At 43.7% G+C, this 22,273-nt stretch overlaps 1 protein-coding gene across 1 annotated transcript in view; it reads right to left on the bottom strand.

Moving 5' to 3' along the window:
* RARS2 (arginyl-tRNA synthetase 2, mitochondrial) overlaps nucleotides 1-22,273 on the bottom strand; it is a 127,492-nt gene that overhangs the window by 55,420 nt on the left and 49,799 nt on the right. The window contains exons 9-12 of the mRNA XM_030188632.1: nucleotides 18,564-18,722; nucleotides 14,251-14,357; nucleotides 7,844-7,939; nucleotides 452-512 (exon numbers count right to left, since the gene is read on the bottom strand). Of these exons, the coding sequence (XP_030044492.1) occupies nucleotides 452-512; nucleotides 7,844-7,939; nucleotides 14,251-14,357; nucleotides 18,564-18,722 (423 nt within the window). The remainder of the gene's footprint in view (nucleotides 1-451; nucleotides 513-7,843; nucleotides 7,940-14,250; nucleotides 14,358-18,563; nucleotides 18,723-22,273) is intronic.

Below are 22,273 nucleotides of genomic sequence, written 5' to 3'. Positions count from 1 at the left end.
AAAATTGAGGATACTACTGTAATCAATACAAAACAGATGCAGCTCATGGCAATAATAAAAAGCTCATCAGTCAGAAATACTAGTAGGAGCATCAAACAATCCTGCAGAAACACAGAACAGTCCTACTTAATTTAACCATAACTAGTACTGTTAAATGTAAACAAACCGCACAAATATTCACTGTTTACAGTTCCTGAGAACTAGGCATTTGGCACACCCAATTTACCCAGAACTATTCAGTCTAGCAGATCCTTTCACAGGAAAAAAAAAAAACAGTAAATCGTGTTTATGTCTCATTTTAGGGTTGGGCAGGAGTAACTTGTCAAGCCTGGACCAAAGGGCTGCTCAGAGGTGTGAACTGCAGCATCTCTCACAAGCTGTCCAGCCCATTCGATCCTCATATCCATAATCTAAAATAAAAGATCTTTGTGTGCAAGAAATAATTGCTTACCACATAAATCATTCTGTCACAGTGATATTTATCCATTCGATCTATAGCAGCAGCAATATCCCTGTGGCAAAAATAAAAACAGAAAATCTAACCAATTGGGAGGGTCTCATGTATTTCACATACTACAGTACTGGAAAAAGAAAACAATGGAAAAAAATGTGTCTTACCTGATAATTTTCTTTTCTTTAGTCACAGCAGACAAATCCAGAGACTTGTGGGTTATGACCATCTACTAGCAAGTGGAGATAGAGAGTACCAGACTGAACTCTGCCACATAGGATGATATGCTCCTTGGTCAGTCAGTATTTCTCGTAACAAAGCAGAAGGAATAAGGCAAAAATTTCTCCCTCCTCACAGAAATGAGGTATAAACCTGTCAACAAGCAGAACTATGCACAGGCAACCACAGCAAGAAACCTAAACAGAGAAACAGACAACTGATAGTGTCAACCTCGTGAAAGGGTGGGACTCTGGATTCGTCGGCTGTAACTAAAGGAAAGAAAATGATCAGGTAAGACATTTTTCCTTCCTTATCAGCATCAGATGAATCCAGAGACTTCTGGGATGTAGCAAAGCAGTCTGTAAGTAGGGTGGGAACCAGACACAGCCACAGAAAAATTACACCTTAGACCTACCTGAAACTATCAACTGGACAAGGTCTGGAAAACGAGTGTCACAAAGATCATGTTGGGGACCTTCTTAGAAGAGAATGAAGAGGAAATGTGCCCAGAGGGCATATACCCAAGCAATAGGTGACCAACTCCAGTGAGCTATGACTGCATTGCCCCAACTGAGGCCCACCAGGACCAAGAAGGGAGACCACTCCAAGACATCCATTGGTGGAGGAGTGGCCTAGTGGTTAGGGTGGTGGACTTTGGTCCTGGGGAACTGAGGAACTGAGTTCGATTCCCGGCACAGGCAGCTCCTTGTGACTCTGGGCAAGTCACTTAACCCTCCATTGCCCACCGCATTGAGCCTGCCATGAGTGGGAAAGCGCGGGATACAAATGTAACAAAATTGGTGGCCTGAAAGTACCAGAAAGGCCCACAGCGACTGCAATATAAAGCAACAGATGGAAACTCCCAGGATATCAAGATTAATATCAAATGTATTCTTATTAACCGCTAAACTCCACGGTTCAGTGTGGTTTATGATAAAAATAGAAAACTAAACCAAAAACTTGCAATAACAAACTAAATTACACAATATTACAATATATTGTAAGCATACGTTAAAATAATAAAAACAATATACATTAAAATCCTGTTTACCTAACAGACAAATCTTCAGGAAATAAATAGGTTTTTAACATCTTTCTAATGGAGGAAATAATGGCCGATTAATAGAAATGAAAATGTAGAAACAACCACAGGCAACAATGGCGGGACCATTCTGAGAGTCACCCTTGACTCCAAGACACAAATAAGGGATCTGCACAGAACACTGTCAGGATTTCAAATTAGCAATGGAACCAAGCAAAGAGGATACTACTCCCACTTAGTCACCTCTCCCCTCTCCAGTCGGTTCAAAACTCTGCTGTCCGTCTCATCTTCCGCCAGGGTCGCTTTACTCATACTACCCCCTTCCTCAAGACCCTTCACTGGCTCCCTATCCGTTTTCGCATCCTGTTCAAACTTCTTCTACTAACCTATAAATGTACTCACTCTGCTGCTCCCCAGTATCTCTCCACACTCGTCCTTCCCTACACCCCTTCCCGTGCACTCCGATCCATGGATAAATCCTTCTTATCTGTTCCCTTCTCCGCTACTGCCAACTCCAGACTTCGCACCTTCTGTCTCGCTGCACCCTACGCCTGGAATAAACTTCCTGAGCCCCTACGTCTTGCCCCATCCTTGGCCACCTTTAAATCTAGACTGAAAGCCCACCTCTTTAACATTGCTTTTGACTCGTAGCCACTTGTAACCACTCGCCTCCACCTACCCTCCTCTCTTCCTTCCCGTTCACATTAATTGATTTGATTTGCTTACTTTATTTTTTGTCTATTAGATAGTAAGCTCTTTGAGCAGGGACTGTCTTTCTTCTATGTTTGTGCAGCGCTGCGTACGCCTTGTAGCGCTATAGAAATGCTAAATAGTAGTAGTAGTAGTGGACAGCTCACGGCAGCATAGCTCAAGCTTCAGAAAGAGAAATGAGTTGCAGACTGAAAACACAGCTGGGAGCAGTAGCCTGGAGAAGGCTACAAGGGCAGCCGAGAAGTCGAGCAGCAAGGTGCAGACTTCTGTACAGGAATTCGCCATGCGAGAAGGAGCTGAGACCCAAAACCGCAGACAAAAAGCCTCCGCCAATCAAGGGAACCAGCATCCTCCACACCACAACGGTCTGAAAGCTGAGAAGGCAGAAAAGGAGAAAGAGCAATTTGTTACTGCAGCCTGTGACCAAAATGGACGGAACTGACGGAACAGAGGTACTGTAAAAAAAAAAAAAAAAAAAAAAAATCGCTCCCGCACTGGACTGAAAACACAAGCAAATCCCCACACAATCTGTTCAAAATGAAATAGTGTACCGCTGCACGTGCACTAACCTGACAGAGGGAAAGAACGAAAGTTCATACTTACATTTTTGCCGGCCTTACTGCTATCCACAGGCATTCTGACTGATCAGATGGCTAAATACAGACAGCTGCAGGAGCGCAGACACCGCCTCTCCTCCACAATGCCACATAAGCAGAAACTTGCTCTTTTCCAGTGTTATTTTTTTTTTTCAAAGTTCTGTGAGGAGGAGGAGGAAGGAAGTGGCAAGAGAGGGGGAAAGGGGAGGGAGGGACAAGGTACCACCAGGTGTACTCCAAGTCAGGCGCCTCTACTGACCTAGACACTACCAAGCTCAACCGAACCAGTAGAAACCAGGAGCTTGTGAGAAACAGTCCGCCATCTGCTGGAGGTGGAGAATACTGACTGATCAAGGAACATACCGTCCTATGTGGCAGAGTTCAGTTTGGTACTATCTCCACCTGTTGACAGATGATCATAACCCACAAGTCTCTGGATTAGTCTGCTGTTGATAAGGAATACATGGATTTAAAATAAACTGAGGGAAGGGATTTAGATGTAACTTATGCCTTTTTCAGTAGTATCTCAAAACAAGTTACATTTAGGCACATTAAATATTTTTCTGTCCAAAGAGAGTTTACAATCCAAGTTTATTTATTTATTTTTTTATTTTTATTTTTGTTACATTTGTACCCCGCGCTATGCAGTTGGTACCTGAGGCAATGGAATGTTAAGTTAATTGCCCAAGATCACGAGCAGCAGCAGTAGGATTTGAACTGAGCTTTCCTGGTTCTCAGTCCACTGCTCTAACCATCAGGCTATGCCTCAACTTCACTGAAATTGTTCTCACTCTCCTTCCCCTCTGAAATCAACTGCTGAGTGAAGATTCATGGAACCATAATCACAGTTAAGATGGAATCAGAATGAATCTCAGGGAGCTACTGGGCATCATGGAAAATGCAATTTAGAAGGTATATGGTATAGCAAAAACAGCCTTCTTAACTGCACAGCGATTGGAAAAAGAGAATCTTTTCAACTGTGCAAAAGTGACATCAGTGTCATGTCATTGTTTACACTGTGGAAATGGTGTTTACAGAAGAAGATAGAGTTGTTATCTAGTTTTTGCGACAAATTAAACATTATAGTGTAAAACAACTTATTGCTGAATTTCAACAAAGATTGATCATTGGGAGACTTAAGCTGAAAGAGATTGATGAAACTGTTACAGTACAACAGAACGGCAGTAGGGTAGTGATTGCATGGGACAAACTTAATCGATGTGTGATTAACACTGTAAAAAGACAGTGGCGTACACGTCTTTGTGTCTGTGTCTCTGCTTGAGAAGGACATTTTGAACAAATCTCATTGTCACGAAATGCCTAGCCACCTGCCTGGCGTTACCCTGCGGCGACTTAGAGTGTCTATCCCCAGCATAGTTCAGGTCTGCCTGCACCTGCCGCTTGTGCTCTACACTAGCATCCTCCTCCCACCAACTGGGTCACAACCGCATCTGGGCGAGTCTCCCACTCCCAAATTATCCCCAGTGATTTCTAGGCTACTGGGGCTACACTCCCAGTGGTCCCACAGTTCCCAGAAAGCACTCACAGACCCAACACACAAACCATCAGGATTCTTTATCAGTCCAGACAGGCAGAATGAACAAACAATTGCGTTTATTCTCAGAACTTGGAACAGTGGACAAAAATGTGCAATTGGCAAATAATAGCAGGTAACTGAAATATGGTTCAATTAGAAAACTAAAACATTTGTATACTGGATAAACAGTACCTGGGAAGATCAGGACATATAATTGTTCACAGAGCCTTTAGCAAAAAGATCTGTCTCTTTCTTCTTCCAGGCTAAAACTGAAACCAAAACCAGTAAGGTCCAAATGAGATGAGCTCCTGGGCCAATCAGAGCCCAGTCAAGATTTGAAATATATACTGCTTCTTGCTTTGTGGTTGTGTCAAATTAAAGAAAAAACACTCAGTTCTCTGTAACAACTTTAAACATAAACATGCACCATCTGCTGGCCAAATAGGAGAAATACACTTCAGACATAATTAAAACAGGAAAATATCTAATACATTTTACAGGCTTAAAACACACAGTTTCTTCACACTTATCATTTACTTTGCAGAAGTAGCTCTGTCTGTTACTAAGTGATATGTACTAAATGTATGCTGGACAACAGTTATGTTTCATTCAAATTTTTGAGTCTAGTCTTATACAAGTTATAACAACACTAGAGTATTGTAACATGTATTATGTACTTGTTTCTAATATATTTCTGCACATTTCAGGAAAATGAGGTAAAATGTGTGGGTTCCCTTCCCCCCACCCCATCCTCCATTCATATTGTACCTATCTCACAATCCCACTGCTCCTACAGAAGTAAGCAAAAATAAATTGCAAAAGTTAAAGAGGGGAACCAAAAAGAAAAATTATGTGAAGCTGGTCAAACAAGGGAAATGTACTGGTGCCTCTCCACTAAAAGAATAAAATGCTGGTAAACTAAGCTAGTACCACCCTTACTGAATAAAGTTTCAGGGAGCAGAACCTGCTAAAGACCGAAGGAGTGGCGTGAAGAGATCGCTGTTTTCTTTTTAAAGTTAGGTTGTGCCTGGGCTGCAACAACTAAACCAACCTGATTGGAAAACCATCCTTGTGGACACAAGCAGTATGAAGATTAGTTTGAACCTGATTTGGAAGAGGATAGGAACAGATATCCGAGGGGGTAATGTGGTACCATGCGTGGGAGCAGATGCTGCTACTACTACTTAACATTTCTAGAGCGCTACTAGGGTTACGCAGCGCTGTACAATTTAACAAAGAGAGACAGTCCCTGCTCAAAGAGCTTACAATCTAATAGACAAGTGAACGGTCGGTCCGATAGGGGCAGTCAAATTGGGGCAGTCTGGATTCACTGAACGGTAAGGGTTAGGTGCCGAACGCAGCATTGAAGAGGTGGGCTTTAAGCAAAGACTTGAAGAAGGGCAGGGAGGGGGCTTGGCGTAAGGGTTCAGGAAGGTTGTTCCAAGCATAGGGTGAGGCGACCGCAGAACTCCTGAACTGGTCCCTAAACTCTAGCCAATAAACTGCTACAAGAACAATTCTTTTTGAATTATAGTGTACTTGAAGCAGAGCAGAATATTTGCCTTGGTTTGTGTCTGCAAAACCTCCATGCAGAGATGTCGGGACCACCGAGCCCATCTGTATGCACAGTCTGGACAGCAGAGATAACAGCCAAGGTTACAGCAGCAGTAGAGGTGCCTGGACAAGAAGCTGCAACGTATTTTTGATAGGGCTGAGGAGGCTCATGAAAGACTGGACAGTTATGGTCTCAAGCTGGACCAACAACAGTAGCGTGTCAGCAATTTAGAAGACGGCTGACTGACTTCGAAAATAAATGGGATGACTTGGAAAACTGTTCGACGGGATAATTTGAGACTCATCGGCTTACCAGAATCTTTAAGGGAGACTAAGTTGGTTGGATTCCTAGAGAAATGGTTGGTACAGTCTCTACAGCTTGGTTCTGACTGGGGCCCGCTTCGTGTGGAGCATGCCCATCATGTAGAGCCTCCATGGCAGCCTGGCGCTAAACCATGAGCAGTGATCCTAAAACCTTTGAATTATGGCCACAAGCAAGCTATTTTGCGGGTTATTCAGGCCGGCCAACAGCTGTCTTATGATGGATGGGGTATTCTTTGCTTCCAGGACTACTGTTCCCCCTCGTTTGAGCACAAAATAAAATTCTCGCTGCTCTACCCTGCTAAGCTGAGAATGTGTCACGGAGGGGTTGAGAATTTTTTTTTTTTTTTAAGGACAGTGGCTTGGCAAGAGAATATGTGAATACATTAAGCATGGATTCTTCTAGGTCTAACAAGTGAACACCGGGCTCAACAACAGTATTGGATGGTAGCGAGACTTTGGCGTTAGTCATCTGGACTATTGCAACTCACTCTATGCCGGCTGCAAAGAGCAAATACTCAAAAAAACTCCAGACAGCCCAGAAGACGGCAGCCAGACTTATATTCGGCAAACCAAAATACGAAAGCGCAACACCCCTTCGCAAAAAACTACACTGGCTCCCACTCAAAGAACGTGTCACGTTCAAACTCTGTACCTTGATCCATAAAATCATCCATGGTGACGCCCCAGCCTACATGTCAGACCTAATAGAACTACCACCCAGAAATGCAAAAAAGTCCTCCCGCACATTCCTCAACCTTCACCCTCCCAATTGTAAAGGCGTGAAATACAAATCAATGCGTGCATCAACCTTCTCTTATACAAGCACACAGCTCTGGAACACACTGCCACGAAATCTAAAAACGGTCTACGAAATGACTAATTTCCGCAAACTCCTGAAAACCTATCTCTTCGACAAAATATATCACAATGGACAACACGCGTAACACTACACTCTTTAAGAGACCCAGGAACGTTCTTTAATGCCTTTTGCTCTCACTATCATGTACCTAATGCCCTTAACTTAAACACTATCAAGTATCTCACCGTCATACACACAAAACCTCTGCTAACACATATGTCTATTCTTTTCTACTTCCATTACCATGTATTTCTCCACCATGCACCAATACCTGTTGTAAAACCAAATGTAATTTCTTTTCTATGTTCAGTATCCACGATGAATTGTAAGCCACATTGAGCCTGCAAAAAGGTAGGATAATGTGGGATACAAATGCTATAAAATAAAATAAATAAAAATTATAGTGACTGGAGACTAGTCTTATATTTAGTCAGCTAGATTTAAATGTGTTTCAGTGGCAACTGAGCAAGCGTGGGTTTTTTTTTGTTTGTTTTGTTAGTTCACAGAAAAAAAAAAGTATAAAATTAAATTTAAAAAAAAAGTGTCATACCTTGTTATGTAGAGTGATGTTCCATTGCTGCGTACCACAGTAACTTGAGAAGATCCATCCCCTTTCCCTGGGAGATCCACCACTCCTGCGCCCTTCCTGCAGGCACAAAGAAAGCAACAATGTATCTTCAGACACAACAGTGCAAGCTCCCTCCAATGCCCACAGCTATACCTACAAGCTCCTGGTTTCACAATTCTTTGGGAAGGAAAGGAAAGACATTAAGACTTTGCGGTGGGTCGCAGCAGTGGCGTAGCCAAGGGTGGGCCTGGATGGGCCCAGGCCCACCCACTTTGGGTTCAGGCCCACCCAGTAGCAGCAGACCTATGATGTGACTGGCAGGGATCCCTAAGCCTCACCAGCCAAAAACTCCCAACAACTGTCCCTCCTCCATTCCTTGTAAATAGCAGATCTTCGCCTGCAGTGAGCAGCGACTGATTCATACTATTCGCCCCAGCCCCACAGCCTTCCCTCTGATGTATTCCCACCTATGCGGAAACAGGAAGTTGCATCAGAGGGAAGGCTGTGGGGCCAACATGAGCAGTGTGTATTAGTTGCTGCATGCGAGGGAGGGAGGATGTTTGAGAGACCAAATGGCATGCAGGCGAGAGAGGGAGAGACCAAATCACTTGAGGGATAGGGCAAAGTTCTTCTGCCCACCCATCCTGGGCCCAGGCCCACCCTAAATTGGGTGTCTGGCTACGCCCCTGGGTGGCAGTGGAAGGTTTCCTATTTTCAAGAGAATCCTGAAAGAAAAAGGAGAATCACCCAAGGTCAGACAGAAACAGTATGGGAAAGTGTGGTGAGAACAGGAAGATTTAAGACTTGGGCATTCATTTTTTTTAAATCAGATTCAACAAGATTAGAACAGTTTATATGGGAATATAGTGTAGACTTGTGGTATTTTTGATGCTGGTAACCTACAGGGGAAAAGTGACTGGGAATCTGTCCCACCAATAGACACTAGGGTTTCTCCCAGTAGAACTGGGAACTTCTTCATGCAGGGTAGGGGATGGGCACAGGAATTCGATCACTGTGGTGACATGAACGAGGGTGGGACCAGAGCCCAGGTAAGACAGCCACACAGCAGTTGCAGGTAAAGGAAAACAACATTTATTAAAGCTGTTAGGTCAGGAGTCACGTGATGTGTTGAGAGAAGACGACATGCAGCTTTTCCTCTCCAGGGTTCCCGCATCTTGCCAGCTAACAATAATTATAGACATTCACCTCCTTTATACATCATTAAAACCTTATGGACAAATATCTGAAGTTTTCGGGAGATGAGATGCCGGGAAAGGAATAAAGGAGAGAGAAAAGGAGAAACAGATGGAGAGCAAGATGACAGAAGTTGGGGCTTCAACGGGAACAACATCCATGGATGCGCAACTCACTCAAATCACAGAGGTGGTCGGCTGAGCAATTGAACCGCGTCTAGGACACTTATCAGAACAGCTTGCCAAGAGACCATCCAATGAACAGGAGAACTGAAGCAGTGGGTCTCCTTGCTGGAGGACTCCTCAGGGCATACAGATGAGACACTGACAGCCCTTCAAAAACAGGTCAGCGAGTATGCCGACAAGCTTGACAATCTCAAAAACCACTCCTGTAAGAGCAATTTAAGAATAGTGGGGCCCCAGGAGCATTTTGTAGAGCGTGCTCTGCCTTATTGAACAGCGTGGGGCCCTTGTGCTTGGAGAGTGCTCACAGACTGGGTCGGATACAAGAGGGCTGCAGGAAACCAAAAGCAGTTATCATTACGATTCTTAACTATCTGCACAAAGTGTAAATCCTAAGAGGATATCACCAGAAGCGTGATACTTTAAAATACAATGACCAGCCCATTATGATTTTTCAGAACTATTCTGTCTCTCTACAAGAACGATGGCACCATTTCACACCCATTTGCGCAGCACTCCACAATCCGCTTCATGCTTTTCTATCCAGCCTGGCTCAAAGTGTTTGTGCATGGACAATGGAAACAGTTTGATTCTCCAAGTGCAGCCCAGGACTGTGTGAACCGGTTGCAAGAACTGAGCACTGAGAACACCTGAATAGAGTCTGGTACCGGAGGAGACAACCCAAGGACTTTCACTGGCCAGCTACCTGAATAGTCAGATAGCGGGTTAGCTTGTCGCATTCAAAGGACTACTTGTTCTGAATTCTGGTTTCATTCTAATACAGACAATTAACAGCATTGCCCTGGTTGGAGGGTGGAGAGGTGGTGCATGGGAACCCTAGAATCCAATGTGGCTCTACCTTACTACCTCGCCTCACCCTATGCTTGGAATAAACTTCCTGAGCCCTTACGCCAAGCCCCCTCCCTACCCATCTTCAAATCCTTGCTCAAAGCCCACCTCTTCAATGTTGCTTTCGGCACCTAACCTTTATACCTATTCAGGTAATCTAGACTGCCCCAATTTGACTGCCCCTATTTGACTGACTGTACACTTGTCCTTTAGATTGTAAGCTCCTTGAGCAGGGACTGTCCTTCTATGTTAGACTGTACAGCGCTGCGTAACCCTAGTAGCGCTTTAGAATTGTTAAGTAGTAGTAGTAGTAGTAGTAGTAAGAGGTAGTGAGAAGGTTGAGGGGGGGGGGGGTGTTTGGGGCAGGTGTTTCCAGGTATTGTTCGGAAGCGGAGGAGCTTTCTGGAAGGGAGAGGGGAACCTTCGGAAATGGGTCTGTGTGGGAGTGTGTTTCAGCATTGCTGTCATTGCTGTTATTTATTTATTTGTTACATTTGTACCCCATATTTTCCCACCTATTTGCAGGCTCAATGTGGCTTACATAGTACCATGAGGAGTTAGTCGCCTTCGATGACGAAACAAATACAAAGTGATGTTATTATCAAAGAGGTTCATGTGTTACAAACACATTAGGAGAATCGCAGAGAAGAAGAGTTATACAGTGTTCATTACGGGCTTTGGTTTCGTTGTGCTGCTGGGTTCAGGCACTTAAGTTGGGTCAATAGGATATGCCTTTTCGAACAGGATGGTCTTTAGTGACTTCCGGAAGCTAAGGTGGTTGTAGGTTGTTTTTATGGCTTTCAGTAGTGCATTCCATAGTTGTGTGCTTATATAGGAGAAGCTGGATCCAGAAATTGATTTGTACTTGAGTCCCTTGCAGCTAGGGTAGTGAAGATTTAAGTATGTTCGTGATGGTCCGATTGTGTTTCTGGTTGTCAGGTCTATAAGGTCGGTCATATATCCAGGGGCTTTGCCATAGATAATTTTGTGGACCAGGGTGTTCTTTAATTGGGAGCCAGTGCAGTTTTTCTCGGAGGGGTTTGGCACTTTCGAATCGCGATTTTCCAAATATAAGCCTTGCTGCTGTGTTTTGAGCAGTCTGTAATTTCTTTATGAGTTGCTCTTTGCATCCCGCATAAATTCCATTGCAGTAGTCTGCATGGCTTAGTACCATTGATTGTATTAGGTTATGGAATGTTACCCTCGGGAAGAATGGTTTCACGCATTTGAGTTTCCACATTGAGTGGAACATTTTCTTGATTATGGAGTTAACTTGGCTCTTGAGTGTAAGGTTCCAGTCGATTATGACACCGAGGATTTTCAGACTACCTGAAATAGGGAGGGTGTGGTCTGGCGTGACTAAGTTTGTAGGTATGTTCGTATTATATTGGGATGAGAGGATGAGGGAGTGTGTTTTTTCTGTATTGAGTTTTAATTGGAATGCACTTGCCCGTGAGTTCATGGTTTCCAAGCCGAGGTTGATTTTGTTGGTGATTTCTGTCAGATCATGTTTGAAAGGAATGTATATTGTAACGTCGTCTGCATAGATGAATGGGTTGAGGCCCTGGGTGGCTAAAGACTTGGCTAGTGAAGTCATCATCAGGTTGAAAAGGATTGGTGATAGTAGTGACCCTTGAGGTACTCCGCAGTCTGCTTTCCATGGTGATGATATATTTGAGTTCGATTTCACTTGATATGTTCTGGAGGTTAGGAAACCCTTGATCCAACTGAGTACGTTTCCAGTAATCCCGAAGTAGTCTAGGAGTCTTAGTAGTATGTTATGGTTTACCATGTCGAATGCACTGGACATGTCGAATTGGAAAAGAAGTATGCTTTTGCTTGTTGCTATTTCCTGCTTGAATTTGGCCAGGAGGGTGGTTAGCACTGTTTCGGTGCTATGGCGGGAGCGAAAACCTGATTCTGATTCATGTAGTATTGAGAATTTGTGTATGTAATCAGTGAGGTGCTTTGTTACCATACTTTCCATCAGTTTGACTGCTAGTGGGATAGATGCAATTGGGTTCACTTGTGTTTTTCCTGGTATCTTCTGGGAAGGGGGTAAGTAGGATGTTGCCATTTTCCTTGGGGAAGAGACTTTGTTGGAGCATGACGTTTAGGTGGGATATGAGATCTGTTGAGCAGATTTTATAAGGTAGCTGGGGCAGGTGTCCAGTTTGCAGTGAGAGTTGGAGGCTTTACTAAGCCCATGGGCAATAGTTTCGGTGGTGAGGAGAGCGAATTTTGATCAGGTTCTATCTGCTGGGTATTCTCCTGAGGTTGGGTCCAGGCCATTGATGAAGCTTTCGATATCGGCGGTGTTCTGAGGAAGATTATTTCATAGTTTTACAATTTTTTCATCGAAGTATTTGGCAAGTTTGTCTGCCGATGGGATGTCTGAGTTAGTTGTGGTGACCGGGGTAGTGTCCAGTAGTTTATGTACGAGTTGGTATAGTTTCTTTGTGTCTTTGTGATCTGGTCCTGTTTAGGTTTTATAGTATGACCTTTTAGTTTGTCTTATTGTGTATTTGTATTTTCTGTGTATTTGCTTCCAAGCGTTAAGTGTGTGATCGTCTTTTATTTTTATCCATGCTCGTTCAAGCTTCCTGGTTTGTGTTTTTAGCTTTTTCAATTCGTCGTTGAACCATGACACTGGATTATGTCTATGTGAAGTTCTTGATTGTAGGGGTTCTATTTCATCTAATATGCTTCTGCATCTTTTATCCCATTCAGAAAGGAAGTTTGTGGAGTCCATTTCAATTGTCCATTCGTTATTATATATCTGTTGCCAGAAAGTGTTCGGGTCTATTTGGCCCCTTGTGGTGTAGGTTGTTTGTTCTTGTGTTCGATATGAACCATTTTTCCGCCATTTTAGGGATAGGTTTAGTTTATAGTGGTCGGTCCAAGGTGTTTCTGATCATTTAATATCTGTTATTACCAGGTTCTGGTCAGTAGATAATTTGTATGAGATGAGGTCAAGTGTGTGCCCTTTAGCGTGGGTTGCTTGCATGTGTGGCCATTTAAGGTCCCATAAGTGGAGGAATTCCTTGCATTCCCGTGCGTTGGCAGAGTTAGGGTCTTCTAGGTGGAGGTTAATGTCGCCTAGTAGTAATATGTTGGAATTGGATGCACAAGTGTTTGAGATGAGGTCCATGAAATTTGACTGGCTTTCGTCCCAGTTGCCTGGTTTGGGCAGTGATCCTATTTTGTACAATGCAATACTCACCACATATTTAAAAAATTTCCTCCACAGAGAAAGGTTTTTTTTTTTTTTTTTTAGAATATGCCTGGGGCACACAACGCCAATACTGTGAATTATGTGTGGAGATTTCAAAATGAAATGTCTCCAAGATGCCTGCTGGCTGCGTTCTCCCTTACCCCGTTGTGGAGCAGATAAGAGTACCTGCATTGTCAAACAGTATGGGTCTTTTACCCATAGAAGGGGAGGATAACTTTCAGCCAAGGATTTTAATTGAGTTAACTGCTTAACTACTCAGGTCAAATAGGTTGAAAATGGCCTATATTTGCAAAACTGCTTTTCCCCCTCCTCTGCATGGAATTAGAAAGAAAGACTTATGGATTAAGCATTATGCTACAAAAATGTATCAGAACCCAATTAAAAATAAAATCTGCAATTTACAGCTCCTCAGGGCCTTCAATGTGGCCCTAGCACCTTGGCTTTATTAAATCTTTCCAAATAACTGTGAGCCATTGCTTACATTTAAAGGGGGATACCAGGAACATACCAACATGGCTCCAAGATCACTGAAGGATAAGCACCAACATCACAGGCTTAACACAAAGCTAACCAAGTTAATCAGACAACCTTTCCTAGTTAACTTATTGGATATTCAGTAACATTTGTCAGGGAAGAAATGAGGTTGAATATCCAGATAAACATGAATTGATAAGTCTTATCTGCACAGATTTATCTCTGCTTTTTGTATGGACATACTTGTCTGAACAAATTTAGATGGATAACACCAATTTGTCATCTCAACCGTGGCAAACTTTCAAACTGACTCCTTTTTAACCCAGGTAACTTGTCTGCAAAAAAAGGGGTACAATTTGAAAAGCAAATATTTAGGTGAAAAAAGACAACTGTTCTGAAGATCTTCTCAATATTAGCCTCACAACCATCAGATGAACTTAATGTCCTATTCTTACTCAGTTTTCCGTAGCAATCCTTTACTTTCCAGCAGTTTTAGAATATCCTGCGACTTGTCTCGATAAAATGATTCCCCAGAAAATTCATCAAAATGCACGCCTAGATGCTGAAACAAACAAGAGGAAACAGATATTACATTTTACTCAGACAAGCATTACAGCATTTTAATTTAAGCTTTACAACCCCTAAAACAATGGGCCAGGGCCCCAGGCTGACTCAGAAAGAAGGTAATAGTGGAAAAATCACAAAGCCCGGCCAGCCATCTTCCTTCCCTATTACAAACCTGCAGACCCTCCTTCAACCTCGCATTAGCTTTGCTTTCTCTCAAACTGTTTTTGCCTCCACCAACACTCATGGGAAGCTGACCAGTGAGCTTGATGATGGTGCACACTGCAGCTGCACCACAAGTCAAGGACACATCAGAAATAAACCAAAAACCTCTAAGGGGAAAAGAAGTGAAACCTATGTGATCCTAATTTATTTATCAAACGTATATCCCGTTCCATCCAAAGGTTCTAGGCGGGTTACAAAACACAATACACAGTAGTTACACAATACATATCAGTAAAAAAAAAAAAATGGAGGAGTGGTCTAGTGGTTAGGGTGGTGGACTCTGGTCCTGGGGAACTGAGGAACTGAGTTTGATTCCCACTTCAGGCACAGGCAGCTCCTTGTGACTCTGGGCAAGTCACTTAACCCTCCATTGCCCCAGGTACAAATAAGTACCTGTATATGTAAGCCGCATTGAGCCTGCCATGAGTGGGAAAGCGCGGGGTACAAATGTAACGAAAATAAATAAATCATCAATAATTAACAGGCTGCTTTTAAAACGTGTATCATGCTGATGCACTAAACCACACCGCCATACGATTATAAAACATGACTGTCTTGAGTTCCTTCTTAAACTGAAGAGAAGTAGTAATTTTCCAACAAAATGATGGTAAATCAATCCAGAGTTTAGGACCCATTACTCTGAACACAGATTTTCTATGTACCTTCAATCTGTAAGAATGTGATATATAAAACGATTCACTCTGCTAATTTCTCCTATCAAGGCACCAAAATTTGGAATTCTCTTCCTAAATCAATCACGTTTACAGATGATTACGTAACTTTTAGAAGTCTTCTAAAAACACATTTCTTCAGTCTGGCCTTTCTGAATACAAAGAATTCTATTTGAATTTTACCCCCACCCTTTTCTTAATCTCATTTCCCATCTAGTCCTGCCTAATTATGCTCTCACCTATCCGCATCAAACGCTAAATGTGCCTATGGGAATGTCTTGGCGCATTAGCGTTTAACACACCTTAACTTTAAAGGTGCGTTAAAACCGCTAATGCGCCTTAGTAAACATACCCCTAAATGAAGGAAGCAAACCCCCCCACACACAAAATATTAAATAAGCCAAACCCTGAGGTATTCCTGTTGAACAGTCAGAATCATCCATCTAACCTGATCATAGTTTACACAGAATTTTCTATCGTTCAAAATGAAGTAAACCATATTAAAAACCTGAACCCGTGCTGGTAAATGTTTGACAACAGGCTCTCTTCCCCGGTCTCCCTCTGCACCCCTCCCCCAAATTGCAGAGCTGGCTATAGCCGGGGAGAGAGCCTGAGGGGGGCAATGCATTACTCCAGGAAAAAAAATTAAATGATCCCAGGTTCCAATCTAATTCATGTTTAATGTGCAATAATGAAAATAAAATGATTTTTTTCTACCTTTGTTGTCTGGCGACCCTTTTTTCTGATCATGCTGGCCCAGTATCCGATTCTGCTGCTATCTGTCCTCTTAACTCCGTTTCCAGGGCTTCCTTTCCATTTATTTCTTTCCTTTCCTCCTTTCTTCTTCATTTCTGGTCCTTAGCTTCTGCCTATTTTCTTCATCCATGTGCATCTCCTTCCTCACTCTTCCCTCCCCTCCACCCATGTCCAGCATTTCTTCTCTCTCCCCTCCTCTCCCCTGCCCTCTATCCACCCATGTCCAGTGACCCTTCTCTCCCCCTGCCCTCCATCCACCCATGTCCAGTGACCATTCTGTCCCCCTGCCCTGCATGCACCCATACCCAGCGACCCTCCTCTCCCCTGCCCTCCATGCCACATCCTCTCATTATAGTTTTATTTAGAGTTTTTCTCTTAATTTTCTTTAAGCCTATTTACTTTGTATCTTGATCAGTATATTGTGGACTAAGTAACTATGCTATTTCTAATAATCCTTGAATATGTAAAGAATGAAAAAGTTTATTTTTCTTATGGTTGTATTACCTGATTTTCCTACATTTATTTTATATGAATGTATATTTCTTGAAATAAATAAATAAAAATAATTGATCCATATTTCAGTTACCTGTTATTGTTTGCCTATTTGCACTATTTTGTTCCACTGTTCCAATATTTTTAAGAGAATAAACATAATTGTTTGTTCGCCCTGTTTGGACTGAAGAATCCTGGTGGTTTGTGTGTTGGGTCTTTGAGTGCTTTATGGGAACTGTGGGACCACTGGGAGTGTGGCTCCAATAACCTAGAAATCACTGGGGATAATTTGAGAGTGGGAGACTCGCCCAGAGGCAATTGTGACCCAGTAAGTGGGAGAAGGGTGCAAGTGTAGAGCACGAGCGGCAGATGCAGGTCGAGCTGTGCTGGGATAGACCCTCTAAGTGGCCGCGGGGTAACCCCAGGCAGGTTGGCTAGGTGTTTCATAACAAAAGCTAATTGCAAAATGAATGCATTTGTTTTTAAGGTCTTTTCTTTTTAGGAATTATTAGTTCACAAAATTGGCAAAAAAAAAAACATAAAAAGAAAAGCTCTTATAAACAGAAACATACCAGTTATGCAATTAGTTTGTCTTAGTAAAAATTCCCTGATATACTGCGCTGACGCTTATAGCACGCAGGAAGTAGGTGTGGTTTATAAAAATGTGTTGCACATTTTATATGCTTAAAAATACAGTAACATCTCGTATGCTGAAGATGAGTCTTAGGCTCCAGAGGAAATTGGAGAGTCATGGGATAGGAGGTAGTGTTCTATTGTGTATTAAAAACTGGTTAAAAGATAGAAAACAGAGATTAGGGTTAAATAGTCAGTATTCTCAATGGAGAAGGGTAGTTAGTGGGGTTCCCCAGGGGTCTGTGCTCGGACCGCTGCTTTTTAACATATTTATAAATGACCTAGAGATGGGAGTAACTAGTGAGGTAATTAAATTTGCTGATGACACAAAGTTATTCAAAGTCGTTAAATTGCAGGAGGATTGTGAAAAATTAGAAGAGGACCTTTCGAGACTGGGAGACTGGGTCTCTAAATGGCAGATGACATTTAATGTGAGCAAGTGCAAAGTGATGCATGTGGGAAAGAGGAACCTGAATTATAGCTACGTCATGCAAGGTTCCACGTTAGGAGTCACCGACCAAGAAAGGGATCTAGGTGTCGTCGTTGATGATACGTTGAAACCTTCTGCTCAGTGTGCTGCTTTGGCTGAGAAAGCAAATAGAATGTTAGGTATTATTAGGAAAGGAATGGAAAACAAAAATGAGAATGTTATAATGGCTTTGTATCGCTCCATGGTGCGACCACACCTCGAATATTGTGTTCAACTCTGGTCGTCGCATCTCAAAAAAGATAGTGGAATTAGAAAAGGTGCAGAGAAGGGCGACGAAAATGATAAAGGGGATGGGACGACTTCCCTATGAGGAAAGGCTAAAGCAGCTAGGGCTCTTCAGCTTAGAGAAAAGACGGCTGAGGGGAGATATGATAGAGGTCTATAAAATAATGAGTGGAGTGGAACGGGTAGATGTGAAATGTCTGTTTACGCTTTCCAAAAATACTAGGACTAGTGGGAATGTGATGAAGCTACAATGTAGTAAATTTAAAACGAATCGGAGAAAATTTTTCTTCACTCAACGTGTAATTAAACTCTGGAATTCATTGCCAGAGAATGTGGTAAAGGCGGTTGGCTTAGCAGAGTTTAAAAAAGGTTTGGACGGCTTCCTAAAGGAAAAGTCCATAGACCGTTATTGAATGGACTTGGGGAAAATCCACTATTTCTGGGATAAGAAGTATAAAATGTTTTGTACTTTTTTGGGATCTTGCCAGGTATATTGTGACCTGGATTGGCCACTGTTGGAAACAGGATCCTGGGCTTGATGGACCTTTGGTCTCTCCCAGTACAGCAATACTTATGTACTTATGAAGTGATGCACAAAGTGCCTATATACATTTATGGTGATAAAGCCAAAAATATATTCAGGCAAATATCAAAAAGTAATAACACTGATACAAACATACTCACTAAACACCAACACATATTTTATTTCTACCTTATAAATCCTGATGTATTCCTCAATGCTCAAGTCTCTGAACTGCTGCCACATGGCCAAGGTCTGTGGGTCACCTTCCTCCAATCGCGAAAGGAACTCCTGTGCTGCCTTCTGTATATTTTCATCATTTTCTGCTACGTTATTAACCTGCACATACACCTAAAACACACAAACAGTACCTACAATATATACTGCAAATAAGCGTGGCTGCCTTGGAAAGAGAAGAAACCAAGATAAAACAAGGTGCAGATGACCAAAAGCCCCGGGCTGTTCCAAACAGCGCAGCTCTTTACAGCCATATGATCAGAGATAATAGAATGCAAATTTAAGCACGCTATTATCTCTGAACATAGGGTAAAAGTGTGATAGGATTGTGCCTGAGCGAATCCTCCCCGCACTTGTTTGACAGGTCTTGGCTGTCAAAAGCCCAGACCTGTCAAACACAGGGGTTAGAGGTCCGTGGGACCCCAGACCTTCCTGCAATTGCAAGGTCCTGGTGGCCTAGTGACCCCGCCCCCCTGAACCCCCACCCCAAGCCAGTGTCACAGAAGCTGGAGGGCAGGCATACTTCCAGTCCCCTCGACCCCCCCCCCCCCAAACACCAGCTCACAGAGGGCCAGAGATTCAGTAAATTTCTAGCTCCTCTAACCTCCCCTCGCATCCAAAACAAAAAGCCCTGGTGGCTCAGTGGGCCACAAACGCAAACCCCCCCCAACCTGGTGGTCTAGTGAAACCCTTTCCCGTCCCCTTGTACCTTAGTGGTGGTGGAGAGAGTAATACACTCCATCCCTCTTCCAGTGCCGCGATGCGCTGTGCATTGCTTAGCCACCATATAAGGGAGTTTCCTTATACGGTGAGGAAGCCCCGCACAGTGTATCTCAGGATACACTGGGCAGGGCTGTATGCCGCCATTTTCAAGGTGGCGCTGGAAGAGGAGGGAGTATACTACTCCCTCCTCCACCACTAAGGTACAGGAAGACAGGGAAGAGAACCGCTAGACCACCAGGTTGGAGGGACTTGCGTTACGGCCCACTGGGCCACCAGGGCTTTTTGTTTGGGGTGGAGGGGGGATTAGGGGGACTACAGATCCACCGAATCTCTGGCCCCTATGAAATTGTGTCGGGGGGGGGGGGGTTCCATTGGAGGGGGCCTGCTAGTATGCACGATGTACAGAGCTCCCCATGCCTCCCCAATGTTCCACAAACCCTAACACCAGCTCTGAGCTGGCGTAGAGTTTCCTGAAGGTAACACGCCAATGTTTGGCACGCAGCCCGCTGATCATTGAGGAGGAATATAATTTCTGCAGTCAGAGCCCACGAGCACGTAGTTTCACGTGGTCGGGGCTCTGATTATGAGGAAGAAGCAAACATAGAGCCAGATGCACAAAACCTAACGAGCCCACAACTTGCGTTTTAAACTGGTTCCAGGCAGTTTAAAACGCAAGTAGTTTACTGGGGGCATGCACCAAGGGCATTTTTCCTGTCACGGTAGCAGGCAACGACAACGGAATGCAAATTATCCAAAGGCTATTATAATGAGCTGCAGTACCGTTTTTCCGATTCCCTTACCGTGGAAACCCTAAAGTGAGGTCTGCACCTCTCGTTAGGGCTCCTGTGAGGGAATCGGAAAGGAAAAGGGCCCCAAAAAAAGGTAAAAAAAAAAAAAAAAAGCAGCGAGCGCACGTGAGGGGCGTCCTTTATGGACGTTCTCTGCATGCGCTTGTGAGGGACGTCTTTTCGCCGTTTTTTTTTTTTTTTTTTAGTTTTGTCTCCCCGGCGCTGCTCACCTTCTGTAGCAGCGAGGAGAAGGGAATCGGAGACCTGCGAGTCGATCCGGAGTTCGGGACGTCCCTTTCCATTATGCTCCTCTGCCAGGTCTCTTCAGCCAATCAGAGTGCGTATAGCTGACACCTGCAAGCTAGATGCGCTTTGATTGGCTGAAGAGACCCAAGAAGAGGAGCATAACCGAATGGGACGTCCCGATTCTCCGACTGGCTACCAAGGTAATGGTGAATGCAACGGAGCTACAACGAGTAGCTCATTTGCATTCCCTTTCCTTAGTGAATTCCCGTTCCCTACCGATTCGCTATGGAATCGGTAGGGAACAGGAATTACCGACGACTTTAGTGCATCTTCCTCATAGGGGCTAGTATGGTGCAAATAGCCTCTAGCGCCCGCGTTTGCTGCTGGTTTCAATAATCAAAATACCACTGAAACTAGAAGGAAAATGTTATTTCCCATAGCTGATAGTATATGAAAGCGTGTTAAAGAATAGCCTCTTCCACTCTAAACATGTTCATTACTACAACATGACTGGTCAGGCTAGATAAAAGTGAAGTAATACTTCAAAGAGCAGTCCACGACGTTTTCGGCCAGCTCAGTAAATAAGACATATCAAGAACAGTTCAGAAATGCAACGAGTAAGAGCCACTGGTAAATGGACAAAAAGACAGAACTGAGGAACTGAGTTCGATTCCCACTTCAGGCACAGGCAGCTCCTTGTGACTCTGGGCAAGTCACTTAACCCTCCATTGCCCCATGTAAGCCGCATTGAGCCTGCCATGAGTGGGAAAGTGTGGGATACAATTGTAAAAAAATAGAGTAGTTACTTACCTGTAACAGGTGTTCTCCGAAGACAGCAGGCTGCATATTCTCACAAGTGGGTGACGCCACGTCGGCCCCGGAGGATTTTAAAGCAAAATCTCAAAATCTCTTTACGGCGTTCCGACGCGCGAGCGATCGTACTGCGCATGTGCGCACACCTCTTCCCGCTCGCCGTGCGGACACGCCCCTCAGTTAAATCCAAAAGATGGAGGAGACAACTCCAAAAGGGGAAGGTGGGAGGGTTTGTGAGAATATGCAGCCTGCTGTCTTCGGAGAACACCTGTTACAGGTAAGTAACTACTCTTTCTCCAAAGACAAGCAGGCTGATATTCTCACAAGTGGGGTATCCCTAGCTTCCAGGCTTACACAACAAACAGTGGTCAATTGAGTCTCGCAACGGCGAGGCCAGAATAAAATTGACCTGAAAAGAAGAAATATCTAAATGAGTGTAGCCTGGAACAGAACAAAAATGGGCTTAGGAGGGTTGGAGTTGGATTCTAAACCCCAAAGAAGTTCTGCAGCCCCGACTGCCCAAACCGACTGACGAGTCGGCTATTGCTGAAGGCAGTAGTAAGATGAAAATGTGTGGACTGATGACCACACCGCAGCTTTGCAGATCTCTTCAATAGTGACTGATCTTAGATGAGCCACCGACTTAGCCATGGCTCTAATTTTGTGAGCCGTGACATGGCCTTCTAGAGTCAGTCCAGCTTGGACAAAAATGAAGGAGATGCACTCTGCTATCCAAGAAGAAATTATGCAGTTTCCGACAGCAACTGGCATTAAAAGAAATAAACAACTGGGCGGACCGTCCGAGGGAGCTCCTCTGCTCCACGCAAAAAGTGCGGAGCTTGCTTTCGCCAGGGCTTGTAAGATGAGGGAGAAAGAATGTTGGTAAGACAACTGACTGGATCAGCTGGTACTCTGATACCAGCGCCAGTAAGAACTTTGTCTGCATGCAGAGAACTACTCTGTTAAGATGAGAAGTAAGGTAAGGCGCTTGAGCTACTAGAGACCGAAGCTCACCGACCTTACGAGTTGAAGGAACAGCCACTAAGGAAAACGACCTTCCAGGTCCAATACTTCAGATGGCAGGAATCCAGTGGC

This window comes from Microcaecilia unicolor, unplaced genomic scaffold (genome assembly GCF_901765095.1).
Source record: "Microcaecilia unicolor unplaced genomic scaffold, aMicUni1.1, whole genome shotgun sequence".
In the NCBI taxonomy this organism is placed as follows: Eukaryota; Metazoa; Chordata; class Amphibia; order Gymnophiona; family Siphonopidae; genus Microcaecilia; species Microcaecilia unicolor.
The sequence above is the reverse complement of the archived record's forward strand: the minus strand, read 5'-3'. Positions and strand labels throughout refer to the sequence as shown.